Below are 22,979 nucleotides of genomic sequence, written 5' to 3' on the forward strand. Positions count from 1 at the left end.
ACAGACACAACACTATCCTGCTGTCAGCCTCTGGGATGGTACCCAACCACCAACCCTTAGAAGCTTTTGGATTCGATTCTTTTAAAATATGTCCTCCTTGAAAACAAGCTTCTCTCATATATTCACTGTAAGGGTCTACCATCTAGTGGTCTACTTTCAGCCCTACAAAGTTCTTTCATCCTTCCATGAGTCAATCTTTTATTTATGAACACTACTACTAACCCCTTAAGGGCCATTATCAGCTTTTAAAGGGGTAAGCACACACGTTTTACCATCAGATTTGGTATTCTTTCTAAACAGATGTATTTGGGATAGTCTGTAAAACTGGACTGTTGAAATTATATTCCATAAAGGCCTCTGTCCTGGTAGGTAATTCATACAATCAGACCAAAACAGGAACTACAAAAATGTTTTCATTATTTTGTTTCATCCAATAACCCCCTCAGGCCATGTTAATGTGGCCAGAGATCCTTTCAAAACATCCAGGGTAGAAGACTCTTATCGAGTCGAAAAGCAGAAAGCATTTCTTTCTTTTTTTTTTTTTTGCAAGGACAGGCACTGGGAATGGAACCTCCGTCTCTGGCATGGCAGGCGAGAACTCTGCCTGCTGAGCCACCATGGCCCACCCTGCATTTCTTTCTGAGTTTCATTTCATCTCTGGGGTTCTCCCACGTGGGAACAAAACAGTTCATGAGAGTGAAACTAAACCCATCCTTGCTCTGGGGGTAAAAAATTGATCCCAAAAAGAAAATGGACGAAAACTTTCAGAGCTGTGATTACTCAACTTTAGAAGTGTCTTTTAGATATAACTATTGAGGGAGCATGAAGCAGCGGTCCAAGAGAGTTCGGAGTGGTAAAAAGATAACTCGCCTTAAGAAATATTAACACCTTGCCATATGTATTCAAATGGCTTGATTACTCTGCGACTCGTGGTTAATATTTTTATCTTCTTTGGCATCTGGTTGTCTGTTTTCTACTCTTTAAATTTTGTCCCTTCATGTTCCATAAGAGATTCTGGGCAAGGAGACCACCCGATCTGCGCATATTCTAGATAAAGGAAGTCAAAAGGTACGAAAACCCGGTATTCCAGCCTTTTTCTACGAAGGATATAGCAAAGAGGAGGAAAGAAATGTGCAGAGAAAAGCTGGGGCACTGTAAGGGATCCCAGATCAGACAATGCTGAAGTTCACGAAGGAGAGGGACACAGGTCAGGAAAAGCACAGGAGAAGGAATTTGGAGAAGTTACGACAGCAGAAGCCTGGACCAGTATTCGACTAGGGAAAAAACTCCCACTGCAGACCTTCCAATACCCTCCCCTCAAGCTATTTCCTCTCTTACCAGAGCCTGAAGGGCCAGCAACGACGACACGACAGAACCTCAGTGGCCAAAAGGTTCCCACTTCCGACTCAGCCCGGCAACCGGAAGTAACATAATCACTAAGCGACGTACTTGTGGAATCTCATCTCCGCGTCGGAAGCCGTGTTTGTAGTTGCGCGGTAATTGGAGCGCAAATACCCCACCGCGCACGCGCTAGCTTGCTTGGCGTAGGCTGGGGGCGGGGCGGGAGTGACAGGAAGTGGCTGTGGGATCGATGGGGGGGCGGGGAGGTTTGGAGTTTAGTCGGATGTGAGGCGGGGCCTTGGAAACAGGTGTGTGGACTGCAGTCGTGGGTTTGTGGTCCTTGGCATTGTCTGACACTTCTCTAGGCGTCTACATTCCCCTCCCCCGCTCCCACTCTTATCCCTTTTTGAAGTAGTTTCTGTTATTCTTCATAGGTATAGTAACAGCTGAAAGTTTTGAGCACGTTTTAGGTTTCTAGCAGTGTGCTGAAATGCGTTATCTTATATTGAGTCTCAGTTTTCTTATGAAAATGGAGACAGTATACACTTTACAAGTTTGTTATGAGATACAGAAGGCAATGAAAGCAGCAAACCATTCAAGAGTAAAAAAAAGTGTGTGTCCTAGTTTGCTAGCTGCCAGAATGCCATATACCAGAAATGGAATGGCGTTTAAAAAGGGGAATTTAATAAGTTACTAGTTTACAGTTCTAAGACTGAGAAAATGTCCCAATTAAAATAAGTCGGTAGAAATGCCCAATCAAAGGCATCCAGGGAAAGATACCTTGGTTCAAGAAGGTTGATGAAGTTCAGAATTTCTCTCTTGGCTGGAAGGGCACATGGCAAACAAGGCTTCCTCTGCTGCTTTCTCTCCTGGCTTACTGTTTCATGAAGCTCCCGGGGAAGCGTTTTCCTTCTTCATCTCCAAAGGTCTCTGGCTTGTGGACTCTCTGATTCTCGTGGCTATGTCGTTCTTCTCTGCTCTCTCTGAATCTCCTAGTCTCCAAAATGTTTCCTCTTTTATAGGACTTCAGAAACTAATCAAGACCCATCCGAATGGGTGGGGACATGTTGTCACCTAATTCAGTTTAACAACCACTCTCAATTACATCACGTCTCCAGGGAGATGATTTAATTATAGTTTCAAACATGCAGTGCTGAATAGAAATTAGAAGAAACAGCTGCCTTTACAAAATGGGATTAGGATTAAAACATGGCTTTTCAAGGGGACATATGTCCTTTCAAACTAGCACAGTGTGTAATGGGAATTTCGTATATTGTTTCTTTATTCAAGTATTGGAGTGCTTACCATGTTCCTGGAGATACAGCAGTGAAGAAAACAGAGGTCCTTTCCTTTCTGGAGTTTACTGTCCTGGTGAGTATGGGGTGGCGACGAAAGATTTAAAAATCAATGTGTACAAAATGGGTTTTTGAGGGGTGCAAGGGTAGTTCAGTGGTAGAATTCTTGCCTGCTATCTAGGAGACCTGGGCTCCATTCCTGGCCTGTGCATGTACACACACACACACACACACACACACACACACACACACACACACAAGTCAACAGATGGTGCTGCAGTAATGGTCACATGGAAAAAAAAAAGAAATGTGGCTGCCACCATACAGCATACAAAAAAAAAAAAAAGGATTTTTCAATACATAATTCTGGAATAACTGGGTGGCTATCTGTTTTAAGATAGTATGATCTAGATAAAACAAATAACTGATCAAGGAAAACTATGTGAGGGAGGTTGTATGGGAACTCTAATTTCTGCATGATTTTTCTGTAAACCTACAAGTTCTTTAAAAAAAATATTACTAGGCCTTATGCTAAAATTAATTCCAGGTGTATAAAAAATGAACCATAAAAATGCTAGAGGAATTAATGGGAGAACATTTTTTAAAAAGAATCTTAAAATGGGGAAGACCCTTATAAATATGAAACATGACCCAGAAGCCATAAAAGAAAAGATCAGTGAATTCTGCCATGGTACAGATACTTTTTAAATGTGCATGGAAAACTAACCATAAGCAAAGTAAAAAAACAAGTAACAAAATTGGAAGAATATCCTCAACTTATATCACAGGAAAAAGATCTACTTTCCCAAGTGTGTAAAGGGCTGTTGAAGTAAATAAGAAAATGGCCAAAAGATAGCCGGTATTTCATGAAAAACAAAAATAAATGGCTCACTCCCATTTTTTATTTAAAAATGTATCTTAAAACTACACTGAAGTCATTGTCAGGGGCTGAGGGGAGGGGGCAGAGGAGTGACTGCTTTATAGGTACAGAATTTCCTCTTGGGGTGATGGAAAAGTTCTGGAACTAGACAGTGGTGATAATTGCACAACATTGTGAATGTGCTTAATGTGACTGAATTGGTCACTTTAACACGGTAAATTTTATATTATGTGGATTTTATCAGTTTTTCAAGAGGAAAAACTGAGAGATGCCATTTTTAATTTATTAGATTGGCAAAGTTCGAAACTTTAATTAATCATTGTTGGAAAAAGCATGGAGTAACAACACTCTTGTTTATTGCTGGTGGGAGTATACATTGGTTCAAGCTCTATGAAGTGCAATTTGGCATTATTTAATAAAATTACAAGTACAACTGAATGAAGCTGAATGTAAGAATGATAGAGGGAGGAGGCCTGGGGGCACAAATGAAATCAGAAGGAAAGATATTCGATAAAGACTGAGATGGTATAATCTAGGAATGCCTAGAGTGTACAATGATAATGACTAAATGTACAAATTTGAAAATATTTTGCATGAGGAAGAACAAAGGAATGTCAATACTGCAGGGTGTTGAAAATAGGTGGTAATTAATATTTTAAAACTTTAACTTATGTGTGAGACTAAAGCAAAAAATGTTTATTTGGTACAAAATTTATATTTTAACTAATGCATTTCCTAATATAAATTATGTGGACAGCTTAATTAAACACCATAAGTACATGGAATTTTGTGTAGGGCTTGAGATTTTGTAAGTTTGTCCAGAGTGATGCCCGGATAAATCCCAGAGTAATTTGAACAATGAATAAAAAAGTATTTGCAAAGCCCCCTTGTGGAAATGGCAAGAAAGGGGGAAAACTCAACTTCTCCAAGTGGAGAATTCTTGATATTCTCACAAGCAGTGGGGACAACCAAAGCAATATGCAGAGCCCTTAATCTGGGGGTTTGTTCATATGAAACTTAATCCTGCAAAGAACAAGCTAAGCCTACTTAAAGTTAGGCCCTAGAGTCACCCCCAAGAGAGCCTCTTTTGTTGCTCAGATGTGACCTCTCTCTCTCTCAGCCAACACGCAAGCGAACTCACTGCCCTCCCCCTCTCTACATGCGACATGACTCCTAGGGGCGTGGAACTTCTTGGCAACGGTGGGACAGAAATCCTAGAATGAGCTGGGTCTCGGCATCAAGGGATTGAGAAAACCTCCACCAAAAGGGGGAAGAGCAAAATGAGGCAAAATAAAGTGTCAGTGGCTGAGAGATTCCAAACACAGTTGAGAGGTTATACTGGAGGTTATTCTTACGCATTAGATAGATAGCACCTTTTTAGTTAAGCTGCATTGGAGAGGCTGGAGGGAACTGCCTGAAAATGTAGAGCTGTGTTCCATTTCTTGAAGATGATTGTGTAATGATATAGCTTTCGTAATGTAACTGTGTGATTGTGAAAACCTTGTGTCTGATGCTCCTTTTATCTACCTTATGGACAGATGAGTTAAACATATGAATTAAAAATAAATAAATAATAGGGGGAACAAATGTTAAAATAAATTTAGTAGATTAAAATGCTTGTGATCAATGAAAGGGAGGGGTAGGGGGTAAGGGGTATGGTATGTATGAATTTTTTTATTTTCCTTTTATTTCTTTTTCTGAATTGATGCAAATGTTCTAAGAAATGATCATGATGATGAATATACAACTATGTGATGATATTGTGAGTTATTGATTATATATCAAGAATGGAATGATCATATGGTAAAAAAAGATTTATGTGTCTTATAATATGAATGTATCTTTTGATATACATGAAAACATGACATAAAATGTGAGGAAAAACCACCAATAATTTTACCCCTGTGAATAATTATGTATTTATTTTATATGTTTTTAAATGCATTATTTTATAAAATTTTAATCACAGAAATAAAAAACAAGACAAAATAAAACAAAATTACAAGTACAGATACATTATAGCCCATAAATTAATTTATTTGTATTTATGTTGCAATTAATCTTAAATATGTTCAAAATGACATATATTGTTAGACCTAAAACTACAAAACTTTTAAAAGATGTAGGAAAAAATCATTGTTACCTTGGGTTTGGCAAAGGTTCCCTACATATGACACCAAAAGCACAAGCCATAAAAGAAAAAAACTGATATGATGGTCTTCATCAAAATTCAAAACTTTGCACTTCATAAAACACCATTAAAGAAATGAATAGATAAGCCATAGACTGGAAGAAGATATTTGGAAGCCATATATCTGATAAAGGACTTGTATCCAGAATATATAAATTCTTACAACTCAATAAGACAAACAAACAACCCAATTAAAACATGGGCAAAAGATTTGAAAAGACACTTCACTGTAGAAGATACATGAATAACTAACAGGAACATAAAAATATGTTCATCATCAGTTATTAGGAAAATGTAAATTAAAGCCACAGTGAGATACCATTTTACAACTATGAGAATGATTGTAATAAAAAAGTCACAAATCTTGGTGAGGATGAACCAAGGTTGAATCCGCATACATTGCTTGTGGCAATGTAAAATGGTACAGTCACTTTAGACAACAGTTTTGAAGTTTCTTAAAAAGTTTAACATAAATTTACCATATGACCCAGCAATTCTTCACTCCTATGTATCTATCCCAGAGAAATGAAAATAAGTCCACACAAAGACTTCCATGATAATGTTCATAGCAACATCATTCATAATAGTCCAAAAAGTGGGAACAGCTCTGCGCTGGTTTGAAAGAATGTATGTCCCCTAGAAAAGCCATATTTTAATCTAAATCCCATTTCATAAAGGCAGAATAATCCCTATTCAATGCTGTATGTTTGAAACTGTAATCAGTTCATCTCCCTGGATGATGTGATTTAGTCAAGAGTGGTTGTTAAACTGGATTAGGTGACGACATGTCTCCACCCATTTGCATGGGTCTTGATTGGTTTACTGGAGTCCTATAAAAGAGGAAACATTCTGGAGAATGAGAGGAGATTCAGACACAGCAGAGAAGAATGACATAGCCACGAGAAGTAGAGAGCCCACAAGCCAGTGACCTTTGGAGATGAAGAAGGAAAATGCCTGCCAGGGAGCTTCATGAAATAGGAAGCCAGGAGAAGAAGCTAGCAGATGACACCATATTCACCATGTGCCCTTCCAGTCAAGAGAAAAACGGTGACTGTGTTTGCCATTTGCCTTCTCACTTGATAGAGAAACCCTGAACTTCTTCGGCCTTCTTGAACCAAGGTATTGTTCCCTAGGTACCTTAGATTGGACATTTCTATTTTGTTGTAATTGGGACATTTTCTTGGCCTTAGAACTATAAACTAGCAACTTATTAAATTCCCCTTTTAAAAAGCCATCCTGTTTCTGGTATATTGCATTCCAGCAACTAACAAACTAGAACAAGCCCAGATATCCATCGACTAGTGAATCGATTTATAAAATTTGGTTTATTCATACAATGGAATACTACTCAGTAATAAAAAGTAATGAAGTACTGATACATGCTGCTGCAGATGAACTCTGAAAACATTATGCTAGGTAGAAGAAGCAGATACAAATGACCACATATTATATGATTCCATTTATATATAATGTCCAGAAAAGGCAAATGTTAAGAAACAGAGAATAGGTAGTGGTTGCCCCTGAGGTTAGGGTAGGAACAAAGAGTGTCTGCAAACAGTATAAGGAATCTTAAAGGGGTGATGGAAATGTTCTAAAACAGAATTATGGTGATGGCCATTTTGGGCACATGTACTAAAAACCATTGAAAACAGACCAAATCACTTTAAATGGGTAAATTTTATAGCAAATAAATTTGTCACAATAAGATTGTTTTTACAATTACATCTATACAATGTTAATCATAGGAACATTATGGAAAGAGCAAAGAATTTGAGCAACTTAAATGTCCATCGATAGTGAACTGGTTAAATTACAGTGTATCTGTCCAATGTGGCTGCAAAGAAAAAAAGGGAGCTCTTTAAATACTGGTCCATGAGGTTTTACCAGATGAAAAGTGCAAGATGTAATGTTTAAAAAACATACCATTTGTGTAAAAAATGGGGGAGGGATAAATAATATGTACTTAAGTATTAGCTTGTAAATGCCTAGAATAGCTCTGGCTGGCTCGGGCATAGAGATGAAAGGAAACTTTTTATTATTTATTTTGACCTATGTGAATTATGATCTATGCAAAAACTAAATTAAAAAATTTTTAAATTCTATGCAAACAGATGACATTATTTGACCTTTTCATTTTTCCTTTACTGAAAAATTGTATCTCAATAGGTGGCGCTCCTGAAACACCACATAAGTTTTTACAAGTTCTTGGTTTTTAAAATTTTTTTAAAGAATAGCTCAACATTTGCTCTGATGGCTTTTCTTCTCCATCTGTCACCTCTGGGAGCTTTGATTCTAGATTTAGAGCTCTCCAAATGATACTGACAACTGAATAAAAAGGAGAAAACCTGGATTGAAAAAAGATAAATTACAAATGGTTTAAGAAAGCCAAATAATGCTTGCAACCCTTTCTGCACTTATTGAAGCTTCCTGACTGATAGATTAAATTACAGCTTTAAGGGAGTGATTGAAAGGTTAATATAGGTCAATGGTCCTCAACTAATGGTGATTTGGCCCAGGAGAAAACACTTGTCAATGTCTGGAGACATTTTTGATTGTCACAACTGTGGGGATGCTACTGACATCTAGTGGGTAGTGGCCAGGTAGAGGCTAAACCTGCAGTTCACAGGGTAGCCACTCATCACAAAGAATTACCTAGCCTGAAATGTCAATAGTACAGATTCTCAAGAGTGAGAATCTCTGACATTAATTATTAATATTAACATTAATATTCAGCATCTCTATTGCGTAAAGCCCTACTCTAAGAGGATTTGTAGATACACACAGCATGTACATCTTCTTAAACCAAGAAAATCAGTACTGGCTGCAGTGCTTTTAGAAAAGGGCTCCCACGATTAACCCCATCTTGCAGTCTGATCCATATAGCCATTTGAGGAAGGGAAATAGACTTGGCAGAAGCTGGGAGGGCAGGTAATGCAAAGGTACTTTTTTAGAATTTGTGTTTCAAGGATATACGTACTCTGAGTCCTGAGCTCAATTCTTCCTCAGGCGGTTTCCTTGGAGGTGGCTGTACTGATCGTCTTCCCGATCGTTGAGGGGCTGAAAGGGATAATTTAGTTATAAACCCATTTTTATCCATGCTCTCTTAATTTTATGCATATTTATTGAATTCTTTTTATGTGCAAGGCTTGAAGTAGGTGCTTCATAGTCCTGGGGCAGAGAGAAGGTAAAGAGATGGAGGCTCTATAAACAATTTCTTTATGTGCCCCTCTCAGCATATTCTTCAACTTTTTCTCACTAGGTCCTGTCCTCAGTCTCTTTCAACCTTTCTCTTTATTTTTTATCAATTCAACTCAAAGGATTAGCTATCTCTTCACCTGGCATGTGCACAGTATCCTGCAAATAATTTGCCTTCAATCCCTGAAATTTTACCTTGCCTTCTTCATTCCTTACCTGATAGAGTTGGTCATTGGGCAACAGAGTCTGCTTGTCTGAAGCTGCAGAACCAAAAAAACATAGGCACATTCAACTTAGAACAGATAATAAATTGGGTTATCTCCCCATAATGGAATACTAAATAGCAATGAGAACTAGTGAACTATACCTACACCTAACAATATGAATAAACATCAAAGCATGTTTTGATTGAAATAAGCCACATATGAGAGTACTTACTATATGGATACTTTTATATTAAGAACAAAAACAGGCAAAACTAATTCATATTCTTAGAAGTCAGTGTTTTGCTCTCATTTGGATATGCATAGAGGCTGGAAGTGATCACAAAGGCTGTTGGGGTGATGGTAATATTCTTTTTCTTAAACTGTGAGCTGGATTCATAGGTGTGTTTGCTTTGTTAATTTTTTTTTGAGCTATGCACTTGTAATTCCTGCACTTTTCTTTATGTATTTTTTATTTCAATAAAAATATATATTTTAAAACCCTACAAAGGACATACCATAAGGAGTGGGACCTTGAGACAGGTAAATATACTGTAATAGCACCAAATGTCATTTTCTCCTGCCCCACAGAGACAAAACCTTGCCTGATCATGCAAGTTAGTAACATATCCCAACTCATTCTCTTCTTTTAGGTTTCTTTTGGTAGAAAGGAAATGGAAGGTTCCAAGTGGTCACATCTGTCATCTAAAAACATTCTTTTACCTCTTGACTGACGAACTCCATCCTGCCCAGCAATGAAGTAGACCCCAACAGCAAGGAACAAAATGCTGATGATTTCAGCAAAGATAAAGCCAGATACAGTGGCTGCATTCAGCTCAATGCAGTTCTGACACACTGTAGGGAAAAGGAAGGGACAAACCTCCATCAGGGTGTGAAAGCTGTTCTTGATCTTTTTTCTCCTGTGTATGGCAATAATGCCTCTGTCTGGAGTAACAGTTGCCTCCCTTTTTGAGTAGTATGGCAAGGGGATTTCATGGGAAGATACTTGGACCAATAATCAATACCTGATGTTCTCAGGAGTCCCAGAAGAGCCCATGAAGTCTCACTAATAAGAACTATATGGAATAGGAGGAAGAGCAGATCCCCTTCTCCTTATTCAAGTGCCCTTCACTCCACAGGGCTGCTCATCTTGCAAACTTCCCCTCCCCCCACATAGCCCTCTCAGTTTACAGAAGGTGCTGAACTGCTCCAACCCATAATTATCACTCAGCGGTAAGCCAGACTTTACAGGACTGGCTATGCTTTTTCAAGAAGTTGAGGGAACTGTCCTGTTATATTAAAAAAGAGACAAGCTGAGATTAAGATAACTGGATATTATACCACTGCTCAGCAACTACTTCCACTCTCACCCCAGGCAGGAAACTCACCAGAACAGCAAGTACTGCTTAATTTTATACAAACAAACCAAAAGGGTTACATACTTCTATAATACACTTGGAGTTTTAGTGAAGTGTCCTCTGATCCTTTACACTGATATATCCCTTGAGGATCCTTCATACTACTTCCTAGGTTCCAACTAGTTTTAGCTTCATTTGGGGTTTTGATTTCCTTTCCATCTTTAAACCATTTCTTAGTCTCTTTTTCCAAGTCACAAATCAGAAGTACTGAACCATCTTCTCGATTGGCATCCACTTTTAACGAATATTTTCCTGAAAAGGAAAAAGCCGTGGTTCTGGTATGAGTTTTGTCTTTGAAATTCTCCCTGCCCTGGAGTACTGGGAGAAGACCATTAGAGCAGTGCTTCTCAAACATTAATGTGCACATGAGTCACACTGGGAATCTTGTTAAAAATTCAGGTTCTAACTCTGGTGCAAAGGACACCAGCAAGAGAGTACAAGACAACCCACAGAATGGCAGAAAGTATTTGCGAATCATATACCTGATAAAGGATTAATGTACGGGATGTATAAAGAATTCCTACAACTTAACAGCAAAGAAGCAAAAACAAAAAAAAAACAACCCAATTAAAAAGTGGGCAAAGCTAGTGTAACTTTCCAGAAACCTACAACCACCAAATGGGTCCCTGGACCAGATAAGTCCTGAAACCTAGAGGGCTCAGCCTCTCCAGAATATCAGATTGTTCCATCTCCCTAACCCGAGTAACTGACAGACCCTTCCAACATGAAAAAGTTAGAATGGCCATAGCTCAAACACCCTTAAAGAGAGGGATAGAAAGATCAAAGGTGATGGTGGAGCTATACAGAGAAGATAGGATTTAACAAATGAAGATGATTGCTGAATCATTAAATTGATATCTCTTTTAGCCTTCAGTATCTCAAAGTAGCTAGAATTAAATACCTAAAATTGTGGAATTGTAACCCACCTCAAACTCTGAAGTATGTTCTACAACTAATTGTGGTGCTGTGCTTTGAAACTTACTGCTTTTTTGTATATATGTTATTTTTCAAACACAAAAAAAGCTAGTTGATTGTGATGATAAAAAAATATTTATGCCTTCTAGCCTTCTGGAGCAGCCAGAAGGAAAAACCTGAGAAGATTGTATGGTAGCCCATGACAAACTCTGGGATCTGTCCTGTAACTACTTGTTGAAGAGTGCTTTGAAAACTATTGCTTTTTTATTTCTTTGCTTTGTATGTATGTTATATTATACAATAAAAGTTTTAAAAAGTGGGCAAAGGACTCAAACAGATATTTTGCCAAAGAAGATATGCAAATGCAAATCAAAACCATAATGAGGTACCACTTCACACCCACTAGGATGGCTTATAATTTTTTAAAAAAGGGAAAATACAAGTGTTGGTGAGGATGTGGAGGAATTGAAAACCTCTTGTGTTGCTGGTTGGAATGTAAAATTGTACAGCCACTGTGGAAAACAGTTTGGCAGTTTCTCAAAATATTGGATGTAGAATTACCATATGATTCAGAAATTCTACTACTAGGTATATACCAAAAAGAATTGAAAACAGGGATTTAAACAGATACTTACACACAATATTCATAGCAGCATTATTCATAATAGATAAAAGGTGGAAACAACTCATGTCTATGAACAGATGAATGGGTAAACAAAATGTGGAATATCTATACAATGGAATATTATTCAGTTGAAGTTCTGATACATGCTAAAATATAGCTAAAACTTGAAAATATTATGAAGGTGAAATCAACCAAACACAAAAGGACAAATATTATATGATTCCACTTATATGAAATATCTACAACAGGCAAATTCATAGAGACAGAAAGATTAGAGGTTACTAGAGACTGAGAGGAGGGGAAGAGAAGTCATTGCTGAATGGGTAGGGAGTTTCTGTTTGGGATGATAAAAAAGTTCTGGAAATAGTGGTGACGGTTGCACAACATTGTTAAAGTACTTAATGCCACTGAATTGTATACTTAAAATGGTTAAAATTATTTCAAAAAGAAAACTGGTGAAATACAAATAAATAGTTCATTTAATAGTATATGAACAATGTCAATTTGCTAGATTTGATCATATACTATAGCTATTTATTACCATGGGGAGAGGCTGGGTGAAGTGTACACAGGACCTCTCTATACTACTTTTGTAATTTATTGTAAATCTGTATTTCAAAATAAGTAAAAAAAATAAAAAAAAAAAAGGAAAGAAAAGGATTTGGTGGAGAATGGCTGAGCCCACTGAGTGAGAACAATGTTCAATTTATTCACCTGTCAACTTCTGCAAGAATAAATGCAACAAACAACAATAATAACAAACTTCAGGTCTAATCGGTAGTTATGGAGAGGGGCTAAGAGTCTGCATTTGTAACAAGCTCCCAGGTCATACCAGTGCTGTTGGTTCATGGGTCATACTTTGAGTAGTGCCTAGCTGCTAAGGTCTTTTCCTGCAAGAATCAGGCATTTAATTGCTCAGTTACAGGACACTGCTCAGAACAGGTCATGGATGGTCATTGATTTGGTTGAAATGGAGAAGTCAGCTGTCCATCCCCCCAACATCCCATTGAACCTAAGCACTCCTGTAGGACTACTGTTGTAAGAAGTCATATTTCTGTGAATTTCCACAGAATTTGAGGATGGAAAGAAGCCATTTCCCCTACCTTGTTTTGGTTGGGCCATAGTATCTGTAGAGACAGAAGAGAGACAGATGATCAGCTGGGCACAGAATTGTTCAGATGCCCTGAAATATCATTTCCACTGTCAAAGTTGAGGTCACGATGGAGATCCTAATCCATGGGAAGGGCAGGAACTCATTCACCTGCATTATAGCCTACATCACTAGTTTGGATTTAGGGTATTGCTGTATGATCCAGAATGCTTTACTAAAACCTTGGCAAGGAGCGCTTGTGCCCTAGCTAAAGAATGCAAAACCTTTTAGAATTGAGTTACTTCTAAAGTCTTTAGCCTTGACAATCCATTTCCTATAGAAACCTGGATATCCCAGGGGAGTTAACTATGCACTAGCCTTCATTTATCTAAAAACTCAGAGTGGTATAGAAGTACATGTTAGACATACTAGAGAGACCTTAAACTGGAGTTCAATTCAATTGGATTTAATCAGACATTTACTAAGTACCATAAACCTGACAAGTTTAGGCACTGTCAAAGAAAAGGGCAGTCATAAGAAGGGCCAGTCACTTCTTCTGCAGAGTTTACAATGAAGTGGAAAAATAGACACACACATAATTAATATAATAAAGCTTATTAATCTCTCTTAGCATATACACGAATGCTTTGGTAAGGGAAACAAACTATTGATTTTTTGCGGGGTGGAGGGTGGGTGGTATAGGAGCCAGGAGTTGAACTTGCATCTTTCACCTAAATGATCACCTGGCAGGCGATCATTTTACCACTGAACTACTCGTGCACCCAAGAAGCTACTCATTTTGCCCAACGGTGGTGGGTCGGGGAAGGCTTAGTAGAGAAAGTGACATTGGCTAGCTTTGAAGAATAAACAGACATTTACCAGAGAAATGCATTCTGAGTAGAAAGAATAGCTGAATATTTGAGAATTACAGGAGAGATGGTATGGATAGTGAAGGGAAAAGATGGAATCTGAGTCTGTTGGTGATAGCTGGAATCAGCATCCTCCTTTGCAGGAAGGAGTCAACTATAGTCAACTACAGCATGTTAGAAGCTTGTTTAATAAATATTTGTTGAATGAATACATGAATTAATGGAGAAAAATGAAAGGTAAACAGTTAAGCAGATTTCTTCTAGCTCTGTTCCCTGAGCACCTGTCACCATGGGAGGAACAGAGAGAACCCTCGTTCTAACTCAAATTCCACAGGAGAGTGGGTCAAACTGACTCCTGACATCTTTAAAGTTGCATATCTGAGTCCTATTACCTCCTAGGACTTAAGAGCTCATGTAGGCAAATTTCCTGGATTGAGACTGAGCCCCAGAGAGATGGGGCAAAGCACTGTCCAAGTTTACACAGGAGTTTCCTCTGCTTCCCCTCAGAAATGATTTTATACTCCCATTATCTTTAAGTCCCACAACTCATACCCCACCCAGTTCAGTTTCAGCACTGCCTCCTCCTCAGTTTGTTGAGTACACTGATGCTGCTATGGCCCTTTTTCTCTTCAGCTGCCTTATTGTGCACAGTCATCTGCGCTTCCTTTCTCTGAGTCCAGAGGGTAAGTTTGCCTTCCACTCTGTGCCCTGGATCAGGTGCTTGGTCCCATCCTTCCGAAAGTAATGCCATGATCTTGCTCTCTTCACTATCTTCGTTAGCCTATAAATGGGCTCAAATTTCTCTCTCCAAAACAAAACAAAACAAAACAAAAAACTCCTTAGCCTCCACTTCCTCCTCTACTTACTTCTCAATCTCCTCCCTTCTCATTTAAACTTCTTTAAAGATTAGTTTACATTTGCTGCTCTTTATAATTTGCTCTTTCCCTCTACTCATTTCCATTGGGCTACTACTTACACTACCCTACTGAAATTGTTCTAAGCCATCCATGACCTTTATTTTGCCAAATCCTACAGACTTAAACTTTTTAAATATATTCTTCTATTAGCGAAATTGCTGTGGCATTTCATACCCCCGGTAGTTCTCTCCTTGGGGTAATTCTCTCGACTCCCTTGGTTTCCATCGAATGTCCTCACCTGATTCTCCCAGTTGTTTGATTATTCCTTTGTCTCTCCTGAACTTTTTTCTTTACATGCTCCTTAAATCCTGGTGTCCTCACAGTTCTGTCCTCAGTCCCCTCTTCCTCACGCCTTAGTGCTTGTGTGATTTCAACAACTTTCATGGTTTCAGCGACCCCCAATGCATGGAGAACCATCTCTAGTTCAACCTGAAGGCTTCAACCGAGTTCATCTACTTCCTGTTGGATCTTTCCAACGGAATACAGATACAGGCACCTCAAACCCAGACTAGTAACAGTGAAATTATCTCCTGCATTAGACTGTGAACTCCCTGGTATAGAAGACTTTTATTCATATTTACATTTTCCTGGCCTGTCACATACCTCAGTGATATCTGTTGACCAGTTGATCAACTGAACATTTGAGTGGGTGAATACTTCAGAGGTCTGCTGCTAACCTCAGCTCTGAGTTAGAGAACATGCACCCTTTCCTTTCAGCTTCCTGGCCTATGGCCTTCTGGGCTACGTTCAAGCCTAAGATGGCGGCAGAAAGGTCACTTCTCTAGCCCGTTAAGTTCCCTATTTTGATCTCTCAAAGACAGAGACTCCATCTCTCCCACGTGGGACTGCTTCTCTCTAACAGAGAACACTAAGAGGCATCATTTTTATCCTCCCTTCTCCAACTCCAGGGTGACAGCTGAGGTAGGTTTGAGGTTAGGGATCCTAATATTCCTGCCCCATGCTGATGGCCTCTTCCCGTAAAGCTGTTTCCCAGCCTGCCTGAGCCCATGGGGGGGTCCTTACCTTGAAGAAGAATGGTAAGAAGCAAGAGCCCAGCCAGACCCTTCCCCTGCTCCATGTTAGCTTCCGTCCTGCCCCCTCAGAAACACTGAGCAGCCTTTAGCAGCAAGCAGTAGCTCCACCCAGCCACTTAGGGCTGGGGCCCCTGCAAGAAGGCAAAAAACACAGCGCCTCCACACCCTGCTTCAAGTGTGGGAGGCAGGGGCTTAAGCAGGCTGCAGGTGTCTCTTGTGCTTCCGTTAAGGCGGCTCTGGGTCTGAATGGAGTAGAAGAGGATGGAAGGTGGTGGGGAAGGAGTGGGAAAGAGCACTGGATTCCGAAGAGTCATCTGGGTGCTAGGTGAGAGATGGTGCTGAGTCCCTTTCCTCAGGAAGGAGACATAGTTCCCTACCACCAGTTGTTCTAGAACTAATGAATTTAGGCCTTCAGGTACTTGGAACTGCATGGAAAAGCCATCTCAACCCAGGTCTTCATTCAGGGATTTTTTTCACTGTTCTTTCGAGATGAGATCATCAAAGTGGTGCCTGCCTGGAAAGGCATAGTTGGGAGAAGTTCCACGACAATAGGCCAGCATATTCCCAGGGACCAGGGCATGGACTGAGCTTCCAGAATCTCAGGCCTCTGTCTTCCTCAGCCCATCTATCAGCTAGCTAAATGTTTCCAGAGCTCTCCAGGTGCCAGCACAAGCTGGCTGTGGGAACACAATGGTGAGCAAGGCAGACAGGATCTCAGCCTTCAGGTAAATTGCAGTCCAACTGGGGCAGTGTAGACTTTCAGATTCCCATAGGCCTCAGGGTGGAAAAGTCCATCTGTGCCCTGGAGAGGCTCAATTCTGCTTACGGATCAATTATATTGTAAGTTAATAGCTACCTCTTATTGAGCACATATGATGTGTTAGGCACAATACAATAAGTTTGTTAGAGTCCTTCACTAATCCTGGGGCAATTAGGCTCTGAAAAGTTAAATGACTGGTTCATACCCTGCAGGTAGTATTGGAGCTAGAATTCAGATTTAGGGTTTTGGGTGGCTCCAAATTCTAAACCTCCACTGGCAAGCAGCTGCTTGTTCTGGTGTCCCAGACTACCCAGTGAAGGGCCCCTGAGGAAAGAGCAAGGATAGGGGAACCTAGCTGATTATGGCTTGTGTGATGAGGCTCACAGCTCATCTCAATCAAGGGGTTTGAGAAATGGTAGTTTTTATGTAGTGCATAAATGTAGTTCTCTTGTTGCCTCTGAAATTCTTGTTTTTCATGGGTGACTCAGGAAAGGCCATTTTAAAGCTCCTTTCACTACCTAGAAACCCTGGCAATATTTTCCATAGTCTCTGCTCTCACTTCTACTCTACCCCCAAGCTCCCAGCTCAGAGAAAACACGAATTGCACCTGCTTCCTTCCTACTTCATCCACAGCCTACCCCCACCCTAACAGTCTCCCATCATCAAAAAAGTAGGGGCCTTCTGGCTCCTCCCCACCCTTCACCTTTTCCGGGTCCTCTGAGTCAGTGGGGGAGGGTGGCTTTCATTCTGACTGATAGTTCTGTTACTCCTGACTGATAGTTCTGTTACTCGGGGCGACTGGATAATTTTGGCTAGAAGATGGAGCACAGGAGGTTTCTGGCTTGCTTGATACTGGCTGCCCTTCTCCTCCAAGGTAAGGCTTCTCTGAGTAGATGGGAATCTTGGAGAGAAGGTTCCTGGAAGGAACATTACCACTGAGTGTGAGGTCCAACTGGAAGTCCTCAGTCTTGCTTGGATTCACTGGGCACCCCCATGTGTCAAGGAGGGCAGGGTTGGATGTAGCAGAGGGCCTGGGAAACAGGCCCATGACTTCTCACTGACTCCAGCTAGGGGTGCGTCTTGGTCTTGAGTGTCTCTCTGAAGGCCAGATAGCTATAGGAAGTGGTGTGATATGTGTATGCCTGGGCCCAGGGTGGTAATGGCAGATAGCCTCTGTGATCAAGATTCTTGATCATTCAGCCATCTGATTACATTATGACCCATATCCATTCTCCAACACTTAAGGGAATGCCTTAAGAGAAAAGTTAACTGTTGGTTTAGTAGGAGGGAGGACATATTTGAGAGGTTATTGAACAGTTAGTCCTGACTCATCCTGGTTTCTCTAGGGCTGTCCTGATTTTAAAACTGAAAGTCCTGGGTCCCAGGAAGCTCCTCAGTCCTGGGCAAATTAGTATGGTTGGACATCTAATAGTCAGCTGCACTGGACACCTGGATTTCACTGCACACAGATCCCAAGGAACATATGACTGTAGGATGTGAAGTGCCTTATATATAGGTGTCTCCCTGAGTAGCCATACACACTCCCGGCTTGCTTCAGAGGCACAAGAAGCAGCTATTTGGATGTGTTCTATGAGATGCTCCTATATCCAAATTGGTAACTGAGTATGATTCCTAGGGATAATGCAGATTCCACTTACTCTGGGATTGGAAATATAGGTTTTAGTACATCAGTGGGCTGTGGAGATGCTCATAGGCTTTCAGAGCAATTCAGCAGATTTGGAAAGACCCTGTGCTCACCTCCAACCTTATGCTCCCACAAGACTTGACCTGTGTGAATGACACACAAAGCTGGAGCCCTAGAAAAGGATTCAATAAAAAAAATTTCACCCTCCCTCCAAGCCCGGGTAGAACAGCTAAAAATTTTTGCATGGGGTTTGTCCTGGTCCCCTTCTGGAACCCTGGGCTTCTAACTTATACCTGCTTCCCCCACACCCAACCACTACTAGTCCTGGAAAAGGCTTCAGTAATGAGAGCCTGTTCCTTTGGTTGTTGTTGTGGGGAGGGTACCATGAGGAGAGAAGAGGATGAGAAGTTGAAGAGGGAGTGTCGTGGACGGCTGGCAAGTAGGATTAGAACTTTTCTTGGAGAATCAATGGGGTGACTCCAACTGAGGAAGCTTCTGCCTTTCCATCTCTCTTATGTGCTTCAGGAGTTAATGCTCTCTACTTCCAATCAGCAGTGAATTCATCTCTAGGAAGTTTCTTCATCAACTCAGATCCACGGATTCCTCTTTTGCTCTGTGTCCCTCAAGACCTGACCTCTGCTTGGACCGCATGTCCTTGACTCTGCAGTTCATGAGGAATATTCTGAAACCTTTCTCTTGTGACTTCAGTCTCTCTCTTTCTCTCTTGAAACCATATACTTTCCTACTCTAGGAAAGTGGTCTTTCTTAAATATAAGCCCCTGCAGAGCAAGGAGTCTAATTCAAACCAAAGAACTGGCACCAATTTGGTATTTTTTTTTCCTTAGTGAGCCCCTTCAAGATATTTGTGGAGGAACTCGAGGACAGAGTGGTTTTGAATTGCAATGCCAGCACCGGCCACATATACAGAAAAGAGGGAGAACTGTTCTTAGGCGAAAAAAGTGTAAACCTGGGAAAACGCATCCTAGACCCACGAGGAACATTTAAGTGTAATGGCACGGACGATAACTCGGAAAAAGAAGAAAAAGAAGTGATTTTACAAGTATATTATCGAAGTATGTGTCTCCTGGACCCTTTGGGTTGGAATGAATGGGGCATCTATATGAGAACTTTCTAGCTGAAGGGGACTGTGGTGAGCCAATCTGTTCTCTAAAAAACTAAAATAATAGTGATAGTATGAGCCCAATTTTCAGAGCCTCAGATTGGGAGAAAGAGTTTAGCTGAGGGAGGAAGAGCAGGACGGGAACTGGGACTGCAGTCTTAGTTTTGAGAGTGGTTTGGTCAACCTCCACGTTTAAGGTATCACAAAGCTGAGACTACTTCTTGGCTTTCCTCAGGGATTCCTCTGGGTGAAAGGTAGAGGTGGACACAGTGTGCCTTTCTCTAGGATCTTACTGAAGTTTGGGTCTTAGTATGAGAAATGCTAGGGCTGCCCTGGGAGGCAGAGAAGGTCATTCCCTGATCCTGAAGGTCCTCCCCACTTCTTTGCTCCCTCCCCTCACAGTGTGCCTGAACTGTGTGGAGCTGGACTCTGCCACGTTGGCAGGCATCGTCGTCACTGATATCATTGCCTCTCTTCTCCTGGCTGTGGGAGTTTACTGCTTTGCTGGACACGAGACTGGAAGGTCCTTTGGAGGTAAATGGAGTGAGCAGAATATGTGAATGAGCTTAAATACTTGTTAGGGAATAAGGCTGGTGGTAAAGTCTGGTCTCATCTGGGAGTCACTCTCCAAATGCCCTAAGGACTCCTACAGCTGGCTTCTGAAAGAATCTTTGTGCCCATATTGCTCACATGGGTTCCTGAGTGGATGGAGGGTGTGACCAGCTGCACTCCACCTGCAGAGTTCATGGGGTCACCCTGGCCCATCCTTCTAGGCCTCTGATGACTCTTTCTTTGGTTCTTCTAGCTGTAGATACCCAAACCCTGTTAAGGAATGAACAGCTCTATCAGGTGAGGAGGGGGAAGGGACAAGAATGGGGGGAAGGGTGTGTGAGGATGGAGAGGCTGATACTGGTGATGCATATATGTAAAGGGCACTAGTTGGGGAGGCATGAGGCATGAGCTCTCATCTCTGTGGCCTGCTGGGGTCCTCCCTGAGATAATTCTGACCCTGCTTCACTGTTCTCCTTTTCTATACTTAGCCCCTCAGAGATCGAGATGATGTTCAATATAGCCGTATTGGAGGAAACTGGCCTCGGCAGAAGTGAACCTGAGACAGGTGGCTGAGATAGGAGCATCATTTATCAATTGTACCTTCTTTCCTTGCTCAGCTGACAAAAATCTCTTTCATTCAAAAAGTGCCTGGGAAAACTCATGGGCCAAGGGTGGACATTATCCTGACTTGCCTGGGACCTTGTCCTCCAGGTCCACCCTGCCCATCTGTGTCCTTCTTTCATCTCTCCACATGGACAAAGGGTGGCAGGCTATCTTCCCTCAGCTCCTGGCCACCAGCTTTTCTAGTTCCCTGGGTGAAACATCCACCCCAACACACTCCTTCCGTTGTTTGTTGACTCTGGTCTCCTATCACAACCCTTTGGCTGCCTCACCATAGCTGAGGGTGTTTGTGAGTACAGGAGGCAGCCACATAGAAGCTGTGGGTTTCCATGACATCATGAGCGGGGGTGGCAGAGACATCAAGGGGCCCTGCAACTCACTTCTTGTCAAGACTGAAAGGTGGGTGGTATGAGTGACAATGTCTAACTGCTGTTGAGGGCCTGGCCTTGACTTTGTGACCGCTGTTGTACAGCTGCCCTTAGCTATCAGGCTCTGCGTATGCCCTTCAACACTCCCTTTCCCCTGTAGAGAAAGTTCCATTTTACTCTCATTTTCCACTGGAATTGCCCCTGCCCTGCCCCTGACTCCTGTATGATCAGCTGGGATCGGAACCCTTCATCAGTGAAAACATGTTATCCCTCTCCACTCACTGGATGGACTTTGAGATGGATGTGGCTTAGGATATTTTCAATAGGTATCATGTTCAGGCAGTAGGTTAGCAGTGGCTCAGAAACTTTGAGAGCCTGAGGGGCCTATTAAAATTATAGATACTTCAGCCCCATTGTAAACAGGCATGCCTCAAGTGATTCTGATACAGCCCAAACTTCTGGCTTAGAGAAAGAATGGAGGCCACTTACTCTCTCGTGGCCTCTGTGCTCATTACTGGTTTTCAAAAGCAGGTGCCCCTCCCTTTGTTCTACGAGTACTGAAATGATTTAAGGACAGTGGGAGCTTCCCAGACCAGGGTTAGCAAAAGAAAAAATAATTAAATTCACATTGCCAGAGATCTGGATGATGCTACCGACTATCTCCTCCAGATACACAGCGGATCCTAATTTTCTTAGAGACAGAATGAACTCCTGATTTACACATGCTTCATCCATGGTTATGTTTATTCCTACCCTATATCCCTACCAGCATAGCCCTCCTAACTCAAGATCCTGCTTTCATGTCAGACCCCCCTCTCTTAGGCCCCCCACCATGGCCTGGGTTTCACCGATACTTTCAACACCGTGTTCACTTCCTTATACCTTGTATTCCTCATATCTGCTACATCCCCCTAAACTGTTGGTTCTCAATGTTGGCTGAGGACCTTTAAAAATGCCATGCCTGGGCACCGCCACCAGACATTCTGACTTTATGTTTGTGGAGTATGGCTTGGGCATTGGGAATTTTAAAACTGCCTAAGTTGATTCTGATGTGAAGCCAAGGTTTAGAATCACTGCCCTCCACCTGAGCCCTTCCTGAATCTTACGATTCTCCTGTCTCTCTTTTTTGTGCTTAAAAAAGGCTTTGTTGACATATAATTGACATAAATAAACTGCACATCTTCAAAGTGCACAATTTGATAAGCGTTGACATATGCATTGACATGCAAAACACCACCAAAGCAAGATCATAAATATCTCCATCACCCAAGGGAGTTTCCTTATGCCCCTTTGCAATCCCTTCCTCCACCCTCTACACTACCCCCTCCTAAGGCAACCATTAATCTGCTTTCTGTAGCTATGAATGGGTTTTCAGTTTTTAGAGTTTTATATAAATGAAATAAATAATATATAACCTTTTTTTCGGCCTGGCTTCTTTTACTCAGCATAACTATTTTGATATTCATCCATCTTGTATGTATCAACAGCTTATTCCTGTTTTAAAAAAATTTTAATTGTATAATATAACGTATGTGCTAAGCAAAGAAAGATAAAAGCAATAGTTTTCAAAGCACACTCCAACAAGTAGTTGCAGAACAGATCCCAGATTTTGTCATGGACTACCATTCCACTATCCCAGATTTTTCCTTCTAACTGCTCCAAAACATTGGAGTTTAGAAAGAATATTAATATAGTGATTCAGCAGTCATACTCTTGTGTTAAATCCTATTTTCTCTGTTTACTTCCTCCTTTTCCTTTTATGCTTCTCCCAATCTGTAGGGATCTTTAGGCAATGTCCCTTTTGACTTTCTCATGTTGAGAAGGGGTGTCAACATCAAAGGATGGGGGGAATATAATTAATTGATAATCTGGGTTTCAGGATTTATTTGACCTAGGAACCCTCTTGGAATTATAGGTTCCATGAGAGCAAACCTAGTGTA

The 22,979-nt window shown here is 41.0% G+C and overlaps 3 protein-coding genes and 1 long non-coding RNA gene across 6 annotated transcripts in view; 2 read left to right on the forward strand and 2 right to left on the reverse strand.

Moving 5' to 3' along the window:
* Positions 1–1,471, reverse strand: part of UBE4A (ubiquitination factor E4A) — a 37,473-nt gene extending 36,002 nt beyond the window's left edge. Inside the window, exon 1 of the mRNA XM_077112758.1 lies at positions 1,339–1,471. The gene's annotated coding sequence lies outside the window, so the exon portion shown is untranslated. The remainder of the gene's footprint in view (positions 1–1,338) is intronic.
* Positions 1,472–1,551: 80 nt separating this feature from the next.
* Positions 1,552–5,134, forward strand: LOC143644159 (uncharacterized). Its single transcript, XR_013156537.1, has 3 exons — positions 1,552–1,649; positions 2,632–2,712; positions 4,637–5,134. It is a non-coding gene; the product is annotated as an uncharacterized LOC143644159 (long non-coding RNA).
* Positions 5,135–5,471: 337 nt separating this feature from the next.
* On the reverse strand, positions 5,472–16,131 carry CD3G (CD3 gamma subunit of T-cell receptor complex). 3 transcript variants are annotated; one of them, XM_077112759.1, is made up of 7 exons: positions 15,963–16,118; positions 13,167–13,190; positions 10,548–10,775; positions 9,829–9,960; positions 9,119–9,162; positions 8,685–8,764; positions 5,479–7,541 (listed from the first exon to the last, which is right to left on the reverse strand). In XM_077112759.1, exons 1-6 carry the CDS (start codon positions 16,015–16,017, stop codon positions 8,699–8,701), a joined length of 549 nt encoding a protein of 182 aa, XP_076968874.1. In that variant the 5' UTR covers positions 16,018–16,118; the 3' UTR covers positions 5,479–7,541; positions 8,685–8,698. The 3 variants fall into 3 exon arrangements, with proteins under 3 accessions (XP_076968876.1, XP_076968874.1, XP_076968875.1); XM_077112760.1 differs by lacking the exon at positions 5,479–7,541 and adding an exon at positions 7,570–8,052 and having other exon boundaries at positions 15,963–16,119; XM_077112761.1 differs by lacking the exon at positions 13,167–13,190 and having other exon boundaries at positions 5,472–7,541; positions 15,963–16,131.
* A 1,300-nt stretch (positions 16,132–17,431) lies between these two features.
* Positions 17,432–22,459, forward strand: CD3D (CD3 delta subunit of T-cell receptor complex). The gene is made up of 5 exons (XM_077112762.1): positions 17,432–17,607; positions 19,224–19,451; positions 19,901–20,032; positions 20,304–20,347; positions 20,539–22,459. Exons 1-5 carry the CDS (start codon positions 17,553–17,555, stop codon positions 20,602–20,604), a joined length of 525 nt encoding a protein of 174 aa, XP_076968877.1. The 5' UTR covers positions 17,432–17,552; the 3' UTR covers positions 20,605–22,459.
* The last annotated feature ends 520 nt before the right edge of the window (positions 22,460–22,979 follow it).

The sequence above is a fragment of the Tamandua tetradactyla genome, chromosome 8, assembly GCF_023851605.1.
Source record: "Tamandua tetradactyla isolate mTamTet1 chromosome 8, mTamTet1.pri, whole genome shotgun sequence".
NCBI lineage: Eukaryota > Metazoa > Chordata > Mammalia > Pilosa > Myrmecophagidae > Tamandua > Tamandua tetradactyla.